General features: G+C 28.2%; 1 protein-coding gene across 13 annotated transcripts in view; it reads right to left on the reverse strand.

Annotated features, from left to right (window-relative positions):
- syd (JNK-interacting protein syd) overlaps positions 1-19,897 on the reverse strand; it is a 225,482-nt gene that overhangs the window by 118,900 nt on the left and 86,685 nt on the right. For 9 of the 13 annotated variants that reach the window (XR_012757479.1, XM_075373870.1, XM_075373882.1 and 6 more), the window contains 2 exons: positions 6,145-6,162; positions 983-1,040 (listed from right to left, as the gene is read on the reverse strand). Coding sequence is in view for 12 of the 13 variants with exons in the window: in XM_075373870.1 (XP_075229985.1) it covers positions 983-1,040; positions 6,145-6,162 (76 nt within the window). In the remaining variant the exon portion in view is untranslated. The remainder of the gene's footprint in view (positions 1-982; positions 1,041-6,144; positions 6,163-19,897) is intronic. The other 4 variants (XM_075373872.1, XM_075373878.1, XM_075373881.1 and 1 more) reach the window with 1 other exon arrangement.

Here is a 19,897-nt window from a genome sequence, read left to right on the forward strand (position 1 = left end):
CTGGCCTCAAAATCAGATAATTTTACTAGACTAATGTTACTGAAATGATTAATTTTTCAGTAATATTTATTCTTAAAGTAAAATAAGAGTTTATTGCATAATATAACATTAATTTCCAACTAGGATTATGAACTTATCCAAGTACATTGGCCATACATGAACATCTAAGAGAAGGGACTTTATTTTTTTAAACTCTTGTGTACTTTAGAGAACAATTTCATTTAATGGTTTGAAAAAAGTTGAAAACGTCTATATATGATAGCAAATATAGAGGCACAAATATGTAACGATAGCACAATATGTACTATAGTTAGTGTACATGTGATAGCTGGTATAGCACAATATGCAACGATAAAAGGTATTTTTTTTATTAAACGCAATAGAACTAATCTTCTTAAATCATATAAAATGCAGATTCATTTTCTCTTTAAAAAGAATATACGAGACATTAGAAACCATTAATACTATGGAATCAATACAAATGAAATGAAAATAAAAAAGTGCCATGAGGTTGACAATTTAAGAGCCCATGTTGATCTGAATGACAAAGTACTCGTCTGAGAGTTAACAGGGTAAGAGAAAATGTTAAAATTTTGAACTGAAAGTAAAAAAGAATGATTCTGGCAAATTGTACATAATCATCACCAATGTTCTATAATACTGATTTTGGATTCAACTTTTGGAGATTGGTCAGCAGTTCCTCTTTAAGTATCTCTTTTAATGATTTTTCTTTCAATTTCTAATAGCTTCTTTCACAGCCCACTCTTTCATAAATTTTAAATTGTTAATCTCAGTTTGCCTTGAAATGTACTCTCTTCAACATAGCCTTCCATTATTGATTTAACATTATTGTATCTCTGCTTATGCCTAATTAAGCTATTTTTCCATTTAATTTCACTAAAATGAGATGTACATGTATTCAATTTACACATTAAGCATTATACATATCCAAAAATATATGTTGTCATAAACATGTACTTACTTCGTTGCAAGCAATTCATTATTCTCCATTATAAGGTTTTCAACTTCCTTACCCATACCTAAAAAAAAACAAGACAACATTACATAACAAACAGATAGACATTACAGAAAAATGAGACAGCACTCTTAAGATTTAAATAAAAAAAGTACGGAATCGTCTAATTACAAAAAGTTCTAAAAGGTTTGATGCTTGGATCATTAAAGAATAATAGAGGTTTTTTTAATTTTTTTTTACTTCCATCAGCTGTTACAAATTATATTCGTCAACATCCAACAAATTATATAAAAATAAAACTTAATAAGACTTCTTTCTCAACTATCTCTATGCAAAATGTTTATGAATTAAATAAATTATAATTCCCTTCTAAGTTTTGTTGTGAAATTGGGTCAAATTCAATTTATTCAGTCAATCAGCTTATTGGTAAAACAAAAGGGATGAAATCCATTTTTTGAAAAGTTGGATAAACAATAGAATCACAATAAGCAAGAAAAGAAATTACTCAGGAAAAACCAAGCATATAGCATATCTGTTATAATTTTTTTTTCTTTAATGTTAAAGATCTTTAACACACTAATAAAACAACGATAAAAATTATTTGTACTTGTATAAATGCAAATTAAATGGAGAAAATTACAGTTAACCTATTTGGTAACGAAAAATAGATATAATATAAGCCTAGTTATCTTACTACATGTATGACATCAGATCTGACCCAGATGAACGAAAGTCTAGATTATCTGTAAAATGTCATACAGCATACTTTATCACAAAAAGTATGAAGTGTAAAATACAAAAACTTATTAGAAATCGCCTTTATACATTCAAAATCAGTATTATCATATATTAATAAACTAAAACTGCACTTGTTAATTAGACCAATTTTAGAGAAAATAGGCCTAAAAATATAAGATCTGTAGTTCGGCAATTAACATCAATCATATTTCTTCCAATGAGATATGAGTAGATTTAATGTCTATTAACTAAATATTTATATATAAATATATTCAACAAAACTAATTAATATATCATCTCTAGTATTTTATATACTGATGGATAAACATGACATTTTAAATATCACAATTTGATGAAGTTAATAATAAATAAAATTAATTATAATTAATAGTAATAATTATTATGTAATTATTAATTAGTAAGGATTATGATTAATTTCATAATCTTGAACTAATTTGAAATTTAAAAATTGGACAAAGATGAAAAGATTCTGATATTTTATAAAAACTGAATAATTATGGAATTAAAAATACTTTGTTAATAAAATAGTCTGTATAAACTGACGTCTGTAAAAACAGAATTATACTATAAATAAATAAAAAATTAAAATATATTATTTTGTACAAAGAAAAACTAAAAAGCAACAAAAAAAAAGGCTCATATAAAAAATACCAGCAATAATAGCCAACTTCATAAAGATTTTTAGCGTGCTGGAAACTAACTTTGCAATAAAAAAGAAAAAAAATTGAATTTTCACAATAAATACAAAAATCAGACAAGTATTTGATATAATAAAAATTAATATTATGCAAATAAATAAGCATGAACTGAAAAATAGATTACATAGCAATGCATTATATTTAAAAAAATATGTTGCTGGCTAGTTCAATAAAAAATACAGAAGCCTATCATTAAAAAAAAAAAAATAAAATAAACTTTTAGTGTAACAAAGGCCTGGCTCATTAGGGTATTCAACCCAGAATATTTACAGATTACATGAACCAGAAAAAATTACCCAATTTTAGTACTTCTGATTAAGTACTAATGTTGTACAAGTACAAGAAATGGTATAAAAAAGATATTAAAAAAACTTAAACTTACTAACACTTAAATTAATTTAAAAAAAATTAATGTAATTGTACTTTTTTCTTTAAATGTCACTTTATTATATGAATTTAATATAATAAATAATGAGAGATTATTAATTCTATTTTTACAAAGAAAAATTAGTTACCATGTACTCTAGCTATCTGAGGTGCTCACTATTTCTTTGTAGGTCAACTAATTCCTATCGCTCTCCACCCTTCTCCTTTATCCTTGGATAAGTACTACATGAATTGTTTTATCAACCGAAATAGCTGTGGTTGCTAATATATAAAGGCATAAACACGACGTTCTGTGGAACAGCTGCTTTTTGGATGAAGCTTACTGCCATAAACTCTATTTCCTATCATAAAGGGATCACGTTTACTGGCATATACTTTATTTCCTATCGCAAAGGGATCACTGTAATGGCTGAGGTGCCATTACAGCACCTATAGAGCACAACTAGGTCTTCTATAACATAACTTAAACTTAAACCAAACGTTTTAATTTTAATTTTAGAATTATGATCAAGGATATGTTTCTGCATTATTAAGAAAGAGGAGAAGACTCTTGCTGGAAGTTGAACACAAATCCATCTGATTTAGAACCAATGTGCTAATAACTACCCCAATTGATTGATGGAGTATAGATGCAAAAAAGCTTAAGTTAATGCTAACATGTTGATGCTAACATTTGAAAATGTGTAAAGGTATAAAATGGAGCATAATTTAAAATTTTATTATCAAAGATTTTACCACTAAATGAAGGTAGAAACTAATCATTGTAGTAAACTGTGAAAGAATAGTATGGGTTACTACACAAAGTTGCAGAAAAAAAAAAAGATTTATAAATATAAATTAATACGCTGATTGCTGAACATACATCATATGTGAAGTTGTGATGTTATATGGTGAGGCAGGTTTCACACACTATCAGAACTATAGTGTTTTAATACCATTTGAAGAAAAGACTGGTAATTCAACACATTTTTAGCATGCTTTGGTTTATGTCAGGCAAAACTAGATTTGTCTTTATTTCACATCTGAACAAATCTAATCTCTCAAAAATATCTAATAGGCCTGTATTCAGTAAGTTTAATATATTCAGAAACTATCTGACCTAGCAATGCTTCGCCATTACTAGATTAAATGAATGCAATTAATTGAAAGTTTGATAAAACATTAATAAACTGAACATTATGGAATTTACAAAATTTAACCTTTCACTTTATTCCTTTTTTCCTTTTCACCAATTTCCCTTCCCCTTTCTACATTTCCACATTTCCCGTTCACCCATCTTTTCCCTCATTTCCCTTTGTTCCATTTCTCCCTTTTCCCTGCTCGTAAATTGGTCCAGTAGTTTTTTAGTTTATAGCGGACACACATATGAACATTGCGTTTTTTATATACCTATATAAAAGAAAAGTCTGTATATTTGTTTGTTTATTAAATATCTTGACAGTGGTGCCAGTTAGCAGGTACAGTTTTTGCAAAACTTTTTCTTTTCATGTAACTACTATATATTCTGAATATGAGCCTAATCAGACCGTAAAAATAATTTTTCAAAATATCTCGATCCCAGTGCCACCTAGTGGGTCCAAACTAATTCAGAAACCTTGGTGGGCATGTGCACAACTCACCGAAGTTTCATCACAAATGGATGAATGGTATAGGAACACATATGGGACAAACTAACATTCATTTTATATATATATATATATACACACACACAAGACTAAAACAGTAAATATGATGGTTCTATGTATTTATAAAATTTTATTTTATTGGCAACCAACTAGAGATAATTATTGCCCAAATAATTTATACAACATAATATCAATTTGCCAATAGGTTATAAAAAACTGCTTAATTTTGAAATAAATATGAATAAACAATAACTATAAGAAAACCCAAGTTTAGAAGTAGTGGAATACAGAAAAATAATGAAAATTTATTGTAAAGGTAACTCAAAAATTGAAAAATTTATGAAATCAAAATGGATATAATAATTCATCAGTTAAAAAAATCATTTCTTAAAACAGAATAATTAATTTAGTTCCAAAAAAGTAATAAAATACTAGACAATTTTTTACACTGCATTCAACATGAAAGAAAGAAAAATTTCTTTGTAAAAATGAGTAATTTTATGATAACTCAACTGATCATTTGTGGGTAAAGTATACAGTCTATCAGAAAAATGATCCATACAATGTTAGCAGGAGTAAATTATAATGCAGTGACTAACTGGATAAAGAGAACAGTTCAACCAAAATTTTAATTACTTATTATATTTGATATTGTGCTCTATAGGTTAAACTAATTCTCAAGTCACGTAAATGTGTGAGGTGGACTATACACCATCATGTAAATGTTATTTCTATTTCTACTATTTATTTTTTATTTTTTAGTTTTGACACTGATATATTTATGAATATATCAACCATAGTAATATAAAAAACCAATGAGTTAAAAAAAATTTGCCTGTGAGTCAACTTTTACAAATTTATGCCTTCAGTTAACAAGTTATAGATTATAACCACAGCTTTAATTCTCACATTTTTTACAGTATTGTTATCATTTTATTGGAAGTGTCAGAACAATGGAGATATTAGATATAAAGAAAAAATTTAATAATAATAGTTGGAGCATCTCCAAAATCATTTTTTAATTGCAAATCAAGAAATTTAATACTGAAATTAAGTGGGATAACTGACTATCACATTTGTTATGTTGATAAATTTTTTGAGTTCCTTTCAGGCTATTCGAAAAAAAAGTGACTTTTTTATAACAAAATTACAGGAAACAGTGTGGAAGAGAAGTGGCTGTTTTGATTATATCCTTGACAATGAATCAGCCAAACAGCATGGGGATTATACGCGTAAGCTCTGACGAATTGATTTTAATTAAATGGCTTCTATATAAAATGTACTAGCATGCAAGATTCTATTTCATACAATGCCACTGGAAACACACATTCAAAATAAGATTGGTATTGTAGAAGTAAAGTATAGGTTTTTTTTTAAATATCACAAACAATAATAAAAAACTACACAATATAATCTGTATGAATAAAAATGATTCAGATTAAATGTTACACAATTAGAGAATTAATAAGAAAAATTAAGTGAATTTACTTATAATACTCAATAATTTAGATAATTATATCCTCCGATAGAATGTAACATACTAAAACTATAAAAATAATTTTTTTTTAAATTATATAATTTAAATTGTGTATGATTAATAACAAACACCATTAATAATATCATATAATGATTCATAACATCACCACAGAAAGAAGAAAGGTGAACAAAAAAATTGTTAGGGATGACTGAAATTCCTTACCAAAGAAGTTGTCGTTAACTGCAGAAGTATAAGTAGTAAATGATGACGAGCGCAGGCATAAACAAAGAAAAAGAAAACAAACAAAAAACATAATGTTAGTCTAAATATTAGCAAATGCAGATATAAATGCAAAAATATAGCAAATGAATATGAAAATGAAAAAATAAAATGCAATTAATGAATTAATTGTGTAATACTAAATATAATTAAATGCAAATGCTGTAGTTAATACATTCATATTATATTTTTACATCTCAAAAGAAACATTATTTTTAAAGAAATAAAAATGTGTTATAATCAAATTAATAATAAATTTATATCCATGACTTAATTTACTTAAATAATGGGCATCTAAAAATCAACTTAACTTTTAATATTTATTTTATTAATGAAATCTTGCTAAACAAAAAAAATATAATATCTAAAATCTTACACTAAATATATATATATATTTTACAAAACATATACCTCTTAAATATTATTTCAACTTGGTTACAAATATCATAGTATAAAACCAATGAAATATATATGGCAAGACAAATGTAAATCTATGATCATAGGTATGATGGATGTAGTAGGAAATAGTGAGGTTCGGTGAGAAGAGGAAAACGACTTTTGGTCAGGTGATTTTAGAATAATTAACTCAGCTTCAAATAATGGGCAGGCAGGGGAGGGTCTCGTAATGAACAATAAGATAGGGAAGAGAGTAGAGTATTTCAAAATGCATAGTGATAGAATCATAAGGATAAAATCAAAACCTAAACCGACAATGACTTTTAATGTCTATATGCCTACTAGCGCCCATTATGATGATGAGGTAGAGTGTGTATACGAAGAAACTGACAAAGCAATTAAACACATAAAAGGATATGAAAATTTAATAATAGTTGGAGATTGGAACACAGGCACTGGAAAAGCCAGGACGGAAATATAGTGAGTGAATATGGGCTGGGCAAAAGGAATGATTGAGGGGACCGATTTATAGAGTTTTGCATGAAGTATAATTTAGTAATTGTCAACACCCAGTTTAAAAATAATAATAGAAGAATACACTCATGGAAAAAGCCAGGCAATACTGCACGGTATCAGATAGATTATATCATGGTTAAGCAAAGATTTAGAAATCAACTCGTTGACTGCAAAACTTTCCCTGGAGCAGACATTGATAGCAACCATAATTTAGTGATAATGAAATGTAGATTGGGGTTTAAATACAGTTCAAATACAGAGATAGAAGAACAATTGCTAACATTTACAGGAACCAAACAGCAACAGTAATAATTGAAGAACATAAGAAAGAAGCAGTAATAGAAAGGGAGTCTGACAAGGATGTTCCCTATCCCCGTTACTTTTTAATCTTTACATAGAACTAGCAGTTAATGATGTTAAATAACAATTTAAATTCGGAGTAACAGTACAAGGTGAAAAGATAAAGATGTTACGATTTGCTGATAGAGTAATTCTAGCTGAGAGTAAAAAGGATTTAGAAGAAACAATGAATGGCATGGATGAAGTCCTACGCAAGAACTACCGTATGAAAATAAAGAAGAACAAAACGAAAGTAATGAAATGTAGTAGAAATAACGAAGATGGATCACTTAATGTGAAAATAGGAGGAGAAAATATTATGGAGGTAGAAGAATTTTGTTATTTGGGAAGTAGAATTATTAAAGATGGACGAAGCAATATAAAATGCCGAATAGATAAGGCAAAACGAGCCTTCAATCAGAAATATAATTTATTTACATCAAAAATTAATTTAAACGTCAGGAAAAGATTTTTGAAAGTATATGTTTGGAGCGTAGCTTTAAATGGAAGTGAAACTTGGACGATCGGAGTATCTGAGAAGAAAAGATTACAAGTTTTTGAAATGTGGTGCTACAGGAGAATGTAAAAAATCAGATGGGAGGATAAAATAACAAATGAAGAGGTATTGCGGCAAATTGATGAAGAAAGAAGCATTTGGAAAAATATATTAAAAGAAGAGATAGACATATTAAGGCATCCTGGAGTAGTCGATTTAATATTGGAGGGACAGGTAGAAAAAAAACATTGTGCAGGCAGGCCGCGTTTGGAATATGTAAAACAAATTGTTAGGGATGTACGATGTAGGAGGTATACCGAAATGAAACAACTAGCACTAGATAGGGAATCTTGGACAGCTGCATCAAACCAGTCAATTGATGGTTTAAAAATTAATTTAAATGTCAGGAAAAGATTTTTGAAAGTATATGTTTGGAGTATTGCTTTATATGGAAGTGAAACTTGAATGACTGGAGTATCTGAGAAGAAAAGATTAGAAGCTTTTGAAATGTGGTGCTATAGGAGAATCTTAAAAATCAAATGGGTGGGTAAAGTGATAAATGAAGAGGTGTTGCGGCAAATAGATGAAAGAAGCATTTGGAAAAATATAGCTAAAAGAAGAGACAGACTTATAGGCCACATATTAAGGCATCCTGGAATAGTCGCTTTAATATTGGAGGGACAGGTAGAAGGAAAAAATTGTGTAGGCAGGTAAAATTTGGAATATGTAAAACAAATTGTTAGGGATGTAGGATGTAGGGGGTATAACGAAATGAAACGACTAGTACTAGATAGGGAATCTTGGAGAGTTGCATCAAACCAGTGAAATGACTAAACACAAAAAATAAAGATCATAGTATACTAACTACAGCAATAGAATTCTTCCCCAGTCTGTGGAATATACCCTGAAAAATAATATAGATTGATTTGTTTCTTTATGAGAAATTTGGTTAAAATATTAAAGAAAAAAAAATTCTTTGATCCATTAGAACCCTATTCTTCCTGTCATTTTATTTTATTTCATTTCTGAGCACTGTAACCAATGGATAACAGGTAGGTTGTAACTCTGTGAGATAAGTATGATGTGTCAAAATGAGGTGCAGCAGATCTACTCCAGACTCAGGCCAATGCATTCCTAAAACTGTGATGTTAGCTGAACCCCGACTACAAAAAGTAAACAAGTAGCACAGGCATTTAAATCCAAAGTCTCAGTGTTTCATACTGAGTATATTTATTATAACATAATAAAGTAACAAAGCAATATAAATAATATATATTGTATGTAGGACTCTCATAGGACAGCAGATCAACAAACAGTAGTGACGATTTGCTTATGCTTTGTTACAGTCAACTTGAATAAAACAAAAGTTACTCTTTTAAATGTTATAGCCATTCTCAGGAATAATAAGCAATCCTTACCCTGGTGGCTTTCTTATAAAAGTTAAGGAATGAACTGATCTCTCTTTATTTTCTTCACTATGCCATACTGTAGCTCATCAAAATCCATGCACCGTAAGTGCATGTGATTTTTCTGCCGTTACAATAAGAAAAAAAGAATACAATTTGCTGAAAATAATTTTTTTTATCTAAGCCATGTGAGCAATTTTTTTGTGTTAATTTTTTTTATGTGAGCCATGTGCAGAAAAAATAGATCTTTTGGAACTCTGTTGCCAGTATTTATATATTTCCAATTAATGATATAATTTTTTATAAGATACTAACAAATAGATTTAAAAAAATAAGCAACTGCTTTTTTACTAAATAAAAAATTCAGCAAATTTACTCATAGGATATAACAAAGAAATCAACATCCATTTAATTATAACAATAGCTCAAACTATCACTGTCTTATAAAAATATTTAGGTATTTTTTTAAAATTCTTTGACACAATTAAGACTCCTACCAGAGTATTTATTCTGTACATTTTATACAAACAAAATTGATTCTTCTGTTTTATGTTCAATAAAAAAAAGGAATAAATAATAAAAATCTCAAAACCTTCTAATAGAATAATACAATTATATAAAGTATTTTATACTAATTATTTAACAATAATTTTAGATACAAATAAATAAAATGTCTTTAAAATAAATATATATATACACACACATATTTACAACAAATCATAGATAGGTTCATTAACAAATTAAGCAAATAGCAAGTATAAAAAATATTGATTACAAAAGCAGTTGTGGCCATAATTTAAATACCAGTAATATATGTGAATAAAAACAACATACATTGAAGCAAAATCAAGCAAATACAATCTATAAATGGGCACAATAGCAATAATCTTTCTCAATTTAAAATTCAACCTAGGAACGGTTCTATAAAAATAAAAATAGTGCTAAATTTATTTATTTAAACAGATAATCTGAGAGAACAATTAATTTAATAGATTACTGGGTTAAACGTTTTAAAGAAATATAATTCCTGAAATATTATAAAACTATAAGAAAGTATAATTTTTCTTCTGTTATTTAAATATTTATGGATGATTTACTGTTCAGACAATAGATAACATTTTAAAAATATTTTTAATTATTCTATAACAATCTATAAAAATAAGGACTTCATCATGACAAGATTTAGTTTATCCTGATTAAACCAGCACAATTATTACTACAACTCTTCTGAGTTATTGCAGGGCCTTAGTTCAAATCCAGTTAAAGGTAACTATTTTTGAAAACCTATATTACTGAGCAATTTGATCTACAAAGTTCAATTAATTGTACTGACATAGATGTGGTCATTAAGAGATGGACCAAGATCACTTACTGAACAGTAAATATAATTGTAACATCTTCTCATACAGACATATAAAATAATAACAAAAAAAAAAAAAGGGTTTGGCAGACATTTTAAGCATTAATCATAAAACATCTACTAAGATTTAATATGACATATAATAAGAATAACAACACTTCTGAATAAAAAGTATTTAAATAATGAGCACAATTAATTAACATCTAATGTTGAAAAAATAAAATTTCAGAAAATAAAAACAAAAATTTTACATAATAATATACTAACTTATATAATAATTACAAAATAAAAGTAAGTAGACTGGTTTCAATGATAATCTGAATATACAAGGAGTGGTTCAAAAGTAAGGGCCAATGAGTTATAAATAGCAAATGGCAACACTGATTGGTTCACGCATGTGCAGTAGCTTTAAGTGGTCTGTTGGTCATGTAACTGCTACATTGCTGTCAGTTCATTGTTGTTTGCCTTTGCGAGGCAGTGTGTTAAAGTGAGTGCAGTAATAACAAATCCTGTCAGTTGTGAAATTCATCGTCAAATGAATGAAACATATGGGTCTACCACAATGAGTGAAGGAAAAGTAAGGAATGGTATTGTGAGTTTAAGATAGGCTGTTCAAATGTTCACGACGGATAGAGAAGTGGCAGGCCAAGTATCTAGACTGATGATCTCATTGAACATGTTAATGCAGAAGTGAGAGAAAATCGTTACTTTACAATTTAAAATTTATACATTACTTTACACTCCTCAAAAACTGGCTTGCATCTCAACGATTTGAGGAAAAAGAAGAGTTAAAAATCTCCATGTAAACATGACAACAAACCCAAATGGTGAAATTTTATGCAGTGAGTTTGAAGAAGCTTGTTTCTCGATTTCAAAAGTGTATGAAACAAAATGGTGATTATGCAAAAAAAAAAAAGTAAACAAGTATTTGAAACCGATAACAGATTTTTAATTTTTTCAACAGTTCTGATTTTATTATTGATCGGCTCATACTTTTGAACCGCTCTTCATACAAAAACATTTTATAGGGAAAGAATTGCTATGGATACAACTATTATTTTCAGGTTTGTTCAAGCCGAAGAATTTTACCTTGTTCTAAAATATGAAACAGCTTGTTAAAACTAGATAAATTCAACATAAATTTTACAAAATATCATCAATAAAAATATACATGAGATGTGGTTACTAAATAACGAGACTAATGCTGCTACAGAAGAACTGCGCATGTGCCAAATTCGCACGACCGACAGCTGTGAAGTGTGAAGCCTTCTCTTTTGATTGTTGCCACTCCAGTTTCTGTGAACATATTAGTGTGGCCATGGCCTTCATTTGGATAACATCTGTTTTACCGAAACAGATTTCCTCATTTTTGTTTTACCGAAAATATGATAAGTGTTTTATTAGAGCAAAGAATTGTGAAATTTCACATGAAACTTGGAAAAACTGCTACTAAAGCTTATCTTTTATTAAAAAAAGTATATGGCAATGAATGTTTATCATGTGCATGGGTTTTTGGGTGGTTTAAGCGTTTCCAAGATGGCCGAGCAGATATTGACGATAATGTTCACCCAGGTTACCCTTCCACATCAAAAACGAATAAAATATTGAAAAAATTGGTAATCTGATCTGATCTGACAATTGGTTAATTATTCTTATCTTTATTCAATATGCCTTGCTCAACTCCATGAAAAAATAAGAAAAAACGGCCTGAATTGTGGAAGAACAAGTCATGGGATCTTCAACAGGATAATGCACCGCCTCATACTGCATTGTCTATCAAGACAAGTATAATAACATCATTATACTCAGTATCATCAGTACAACATTATTTCTAGCCAAGTATAACATCCCAGTGTTAGACCATCTGCTTTATTCGCCTAAGCTGGCACCATGTTTCTTTTATTTGTTCTCCAAGGTCAAATCTGCATTAAAAGGAACAAGATTTCAGACCGTTGAAGCTGTGAAAGAAAAAGCAGCACACATCATGAAAGAGCACACAGAAGAGGACTTCCAGCACTGTTTTGAACAATGGAAAATTCACATGGGAGTTGTAGGGATAGAGGAGGGCTGTGTGTATCTTGAAGTGGATAATAACTACGTATGTATAAATTTAAAATAAAATATTTTACAGCATTAGTCTTATTATCTAATAACCACACCTTATACACAACAATAAAATAAAATAAATCAACCCCATAAAATAATTCTATTGCATGTAGTAAAAAAATTATAATGAAAAAATATTTCATTTAAGTACATTTTTAATAACTTAATTTTTTGGTGGAAGAGGGAATAGGCTTAATCTGATATTTCATTCATTGTTCTTAATCTGCACCTTCTGTACATGAAACAAACGAAATCCTTAAGTCAGTCCACAGGAAGCCCCTTAGTAGATACTGAAGATGCATTGGCTGTTTCAGTTCCAGCATAATCAGACTTGCATCTACTCAACTGATAATGGGGAAGAAGGTTCAGGGTCATTAAAAAGGGGTGGGTGGTGAGAAAGTACAATCTCTGTAACAGGCTAGATTGGGATAGTTTAGTGTCTGCCCAACACTCTGGTTTTATTACAGAAAATAAATAAATCTTGAACAAGAAAGCTCTCAGAAAATAATATCTTTTGAGATATTTATTATAAAATATACATATGAAAAATAGCCTTTCATAAATATCCTTACAGTGGTTGAGATTGAAATACATTTATGAAATAACTAAACTATTTTAGAATTGAAAAAAAATTTAAACTACTTAACAGAGTTGAATGGATTCTACTGAAATTCTTGTTTCATGTATGAAACAAATGTATGTGGAAAAAATGTAATTCTTTTTCAAGTAAAGTAAAGAAAATAAACATAATTAGAAATAAAAAGTTAACATAAGTAAGAAGGAAAATAGAAGAAAACTAAGGTAATATGTGATGAAGAATACCTTTTACAAATAAAATACAAACAAAAAAAATTATCCATTTAAAAAATGCATTAAAAAGTACAAAATAAAAACTTAAATTTGCTTTTTTAAATTCTGACTTTGAAATCAATATCAAATTAAAGAACAATTAGCTCAATTTACTAACTTTTAATTTGGTGTTGACCACAAAAAATAATCTCAAGGATAAATAGTATATCTCTTACCTTTTAGTGGGGTTTTATTTAAAATATGGGTAGGTTTAAAAAAAAAAACACTGGCAATAAAAATTACTGTTAATAAGAGAAGCAAAAGTTGAGAAATCTGAATTTAGTTAAATATATGACAAGGAATACAGAAAAATGAATTAAAAATCATTAACTTGGGTTAGGAAATCCAGCAAACAAAGAGATATCTTCTAATTGTCTTTGTAGTTATAAATTTAAAAAAAATCTTCTCCTCTTACATTATCTAAAAGAACTGACATACATTAAACATGGCATGTGAAGGAAATGAACTTCCTTCACAAAATAAAAATGAAATTATTTTTGGTAATATGTATAAAAAAAAAATTATATATATTTTTGTTTATAAGCAAGCAAATTCTTGATTATAAATAAGACTTGAATTGGCATAAAAAAAATAAATACAAAAGAATGAAAAATCAAATAGGGAAAAAATTGAGCAAGAAATAGGTAAAAGTTGGATTACACAAAAATTAAGAGAAAATATAGAACCTTGAAATCATCCTATAAAACAATCTTACTTCTCACAAAACATCAAGGGAAAGAGAAAGACAATGGAATATTATTTTAATTGATAACAGCGCCAAGTTGTAAACATGTAGTTGAGAACAAGGAGATTGTAATCAGCTTAATGTAATGCAATAACAATCTTTCATTGTATGAAAGTTTTAAAACATACTTAATATTTCTGAAAAAATAAATTTAAGGGTATACTTTAATAAAATTATAAATAAATCAAACCTCAGATTTAATGGATTGTATAATTAAATATGTTTTATTAAAAATAAATAATTTTTAACATAGAAAAAATTGAGCATGATTATATAACTAGAACTCAGTTTGGATAACTCGAGTACATAATGCGCAGAAACACCAGGTAATCAATTCTGCTTGAGTGGAAACTTTTTATATCTATTTCAAAAATATTTTTATATAAATTGTATATCATAATATAGTATATATATATATATAATGTACATCATTGTATAATTTCTTGGTATATTCATCTTCTCATCTTCATATTTGATTTTATAATACTGATGGGAAAAATTTTTCATGATAAAAAATTTCAAGACATCAGGTAAACCTTTCTGAATAATTGTCATATAAATGAATAGGTATACCCAGACACACACTGATCATACAACATAATCACTTTCTGAGCATACCACATATATTTTCATTATTAATAAAAGTAATGAAATGCAACAAGGATAAAAACAAAAATAATTAGTAGTATAAATAACACTGAAAATAACTAAAAAAATGTAATGTGTTAAATACAATAAAAAACATATATTAATCATGGCGTGACACTGACATTTTTTAAATAAAAAATTCTCAAAAAATAGCAAATTTTATAAAAATTAATGGTTGTGAATAAGAAAAAACAAAACTATACAAGTTTCAAAAAGCAAACAATTCATTTTTTACAGAAAATAAAGAATATTTTAACAGTGGCACTACTGTGTGAAAGAAAGCTGCTTGCTATTCATGTGAATATTTTACAACATACTTTTATTAACAAAAGATAAAACATTTAACCAAAATTAAAAATCCCACTTAATAATAAATAAAAAAAAGCCAGTAATATATGAAAACACGTATTTTGTGTGTGTGTGTGTGTGTGTGTTTATGTGTGTATATATATAACTTTTTTCCTTGTAAACTATAACCCTTGTCATAATATTTATCATAAAAGAAAGAAGGGGAATTAAACTAACTGAATCTGACAAAAGATAACAACACATGATGATTAATCCATAAAATTTAGTATTACACTTTTAACAATATGAGAGGTTTGTATATTAATTCAAAAATGTTAAATTTATGCACCTATAATAAATAAGTAAGATGGAAAATGACCAATAAAAACTATGATGCAATATATTCCTTATTAATTGAATATCTATTTCAAGAGGAACTGTCAAGTTGTAGGTTTTTGGAAATTTCTGTTAAATTTAAAATAGGGGATTTTTTTCAGCAATGAGTTGAGGTGAAGTTCTGTGACAAACTGGGAAAAATCTTATTAGAATTTAATAAGTTATAAACAGCAATTGGGAATGAGGTTTTAAACTCAAACATACAGCTGGTAGAAAAATACAATTTTGGCCAAACTTTAACCAAAAAAAAGCTCCTACTTAGGATGAACAACAATTAAAACTGATGAAGTCAATCATTCTAAAAATAGTTTAACTGTTCATGAGATAGGTGAAGAAGTATGTGTTTTAAAAACTGTCTGTCAAAGAACTTGTTAAATAATAATTTAGGCTGTTGAATGTAAATAAAACAATTTTTAAATGATCTGATTAAAACAAAATTTTATTAATCGAGTGAAAAGCTAAACAATGGACTGAAAGAAAAAATCTATTACATGAGTGTCAGAAGGGTAACTACAAATAAGTAGAGTAAAAAATCTGATCAAATTTTATAACTGATGCAACAGTTTTTTTTTTTAACTCTGGAATATTATTCATCACAAATTTCTTCAATGAATCAAGTCAGCAAATAAGGAACATTAATTAGAAGTAACAGAATTTTTTAAGAATGTTAAAAAAAGGCATGATGCTTAGGGAGTAAAGTCAATAGATGGTTCGTTTAACACTGCAACATAAGCACATGTTATATTGCTAATTCAACTAAATAAATTAATTCATCAGTTTTTGATGCAATACACAAGTATTTCCACACATCTGAGTCACTATAACATATGATCTAATAACAGACATTTTTTTATTACTCAAATTAAAAATGATGTTGAAAGGTAATGTTTTGACATACAAAGTGTATCCGGAAAGTAAGTACAATTTTCTTCTAACCCTGCTGCAGCACTATGATCGTATTTCTGTGCATACATACCATATTTTCTCATTTGTTGGCTTTTGATAAGACACTATAACTAATACAGCATTGTTTCTTTACAGTTGATTAAACACTGTTTAGAATGTTCAAGAAAATCTAGAATCCCTCAGACTGTAAAATTAGGGCAGTTATCCAATTTTTAAACACAAGAAATGTCAAACTAGCTAATATTCATCAGCAAGTTTGTGAAGATTCTGGTGAAAAAATTACAAGTGAAGGAATGGCTAGAAAATGGATACAAATATTCAATGAGGAACACGGTAATGTGCATGATGAATAAAGAAGTGGGCACCCTTCCATCGAGAATAATGATTTTGTTATATGAACGGATAAAAAAATTAAAGAAAATCAATGGTTGACATTTCTTCGTTATATATTAAGTTCTATGAAATTTTACAATTAGTTCTCTACAGAATTGTAACCCACAAACTCTGCTCTCATTGGATACTAAAAATGTTAATGAAGGTTCACAAAACCAAGAGATTAGATGCTCAGTCTTTCTTACTCGATACAAGAATGTAAATGACAATTTTTTGAGCCAAATAGTGGTGAGTCTCTTAAATCACTGCAGAATCCAAATAGCAGTCTATGGAGTGCAACTCACAAGATCTCATAAAAAAAAGACGTTCAAAACCACAATTTCAACATAAAAAATCATGTGTATTGTTTTTTGGGGTAAGAAAGGAGTTTTGTTGCTTGACTTCTTGTGGAGTTATAAAATTATATAAAGGCTTCGCTTTATTATAGTCGCAGAAACCATGCAATCAAAAAAAAAAAAGAGGAAAGACATATTCTGCTATAAAGATTTGTTGTTTCACGACAATAATGCTCATTCTTATGTTGCTAGTGAAACTCAAAGTCTGATTCAACAAATTTGGTTGGGAGCAATTGAAGCACCCACCTTTTTAGTCCTGATTTGTCACAAAGTGACTACCACTTGCTTCTCCATCTCAAGCAATCCTCTGCTAGTCAGTGCTAGCTATGACAACAATCTCTATGTGAAAAATGCTGAAAAGTGGTTGTTTTCACTGGCAGGAGTGTTTTTTTTTGAGGAAGCAAAGAAAAACTGATTACAAGATACGTAAAGTAAATTAATAATTGTGGAAATTTAGAAAAGTAGTTTAAGCTATGCTCTTCCACATAATAATACAATTATTCTGTTGAAACTTCTGTGTATTTTTTAATAACAAAATGGTACTTACTTTCCTGATAAGCTTTTTGTACTTCCTTTTAGCTATTACACACTAAAATCACTAAACACTTGAAATATTGTTTACATTTATAAAAACAAACTAAAAAAAGCTTTTAGGATAAACTGAAAAAGTTTTCAGTACTTAAAAACATCAGATAACAAAAATTACATTTCTTAGGAAAATATGAAAGTTATGATGAAAAAATATGTTATGTTATATATAAAAAAAAATGAAGAAAATGAGAACCATAAAAATTTTTAATTAATTCCTTTAATTAGTAGATTACTACACAACCACTTTCAAGTTGCTTACATATATTAAAAATATTACAAAGATAAAAAAATTAGTAAAGTAATGCAAGAGTTAATAACATCTATCAATCAGTAATGAATGGAAAGAAAAGAAACAAAATTTTAACAAACCAAGAAAAACATGCTTAAAATCCATTTATTCATTAATACCAAATACTCCATGCAATATGCAATAATAATGATAACAGAAGTAAAGCGAAATTGATGCATCTAGTAAAATATTAAGATAAATAATCGCGCATGCAAATTAAGATTGAATTAAAACTTAATAAAAAGCATGCACAAATATAATTACAATACACTAACAGTTACTTCTATCACTAGAAATAAAGTATTCAAATTCTATTAAGTAAGATCTCAATAAATATAAAATTTAACATGGAAAATTTTATGAAGATCCACTTGCTGTAAATGACTGCTTCTGTTTACCTTATGTAGCCTCAGGTGATACAGCACCTTCATTGGTTGGCTTTAATATTTTAAATGTATACTTCAGAGTACAAATATTGAATGAGATATCCTAGAGCTAAGCTAAAATTGACATTTTTAATTAATATTACTATAATACTACTGTTAATCATAAAAGTCTTCAGATTTTAAACAAACTTTTCAGAAGTTTATAAACGTTTGTTGAAGAACAATATTGAGATAAAAAGTAGATAAAAGAATAAACTAAGTGGACTTCTTCAGATTAGGAAAGAAATGAAAGAAGTTAAAATTTCTGCTGCTATTGCAAAAAAAATAATATTGACAAACTTGACTTAGATGTTAGGTTGACAAACTCCAACGTACTGTTAGATTAATAAAAAATTTAATTAAATAAATAAAATTGGACAGAAATACAGACAGAAAAATAAAAAAATAGTTAAAGCAATATACAGATGAGACAAAGACAATGATTGACAATTAAAACAACACAGACAGAGTCACTACAATCATTGTGAAGTCCAAAACAGTAGTAAAATCATCCAAATAAATGATACCTAATTAAATATTAATGCCTAACTATTTCTAACTAACAGATTTGTTCTGTAATCATTACTAACTCATCAAAATATAGACTTAGTTGGAAGAAGATATTAAAATGCATCCATACAACCTAATAATTCTACAACACCAACAAATCTCAGAAATAGCATCTTGGAAAATAAGAGGTCTCTTCAGAAAATAACTGAACATTTTTAATTATTCACAAATGGAGATATTTAGTGACATGCAGTTGGCAGCATTATTATCTCTGGAACCACATGTTCTTGGATTATTGATATCTTGTTTAGTTTTCGTGTTACTGTTATTTGAGTGCAACAATAATGTAAAATATAATGTAAAATTTTGGGTGAAACTGGGGAAAACTTTCACAGAACGGTTTCAACTTTTAAAACACGCTTATGGAGATGATACTCTGGGTCACAAATGGTTACACAATTACAACTGGTTTTCATGATTTAAAAGTGGTAGTCAGTCAATTGAAGATGATCCTCAACCAGGAAGGCCTTTGACTTCAACTGATGACACCAAAATTCAGAAAATCAACTATCTGATGCATGCAAATCGCCGATTGACTGTCAGAGAACTTGCAAAAGAGGTTAGCATCTTGATTGTAAACAGACCGAACAGCAGATAAAACATCGAGTGGATATTTGTTGGCAACATTTTGAACAAGCCAAT

This window comes from Lycorma delicatula, chromosome 8, assembly GCF_047948215.1.
Source record: "Lycorma delicatula isolate Av1 chromosome 8, ASM4794821v1, whole genome shotgun sequence".
Classification (NCBI taxonomy): Eukaryota; Metazoa; Arthropoda; class Insecta; order Hemiptera; family Fulgoridae; genus Lycorma; species Lycorma delicatula.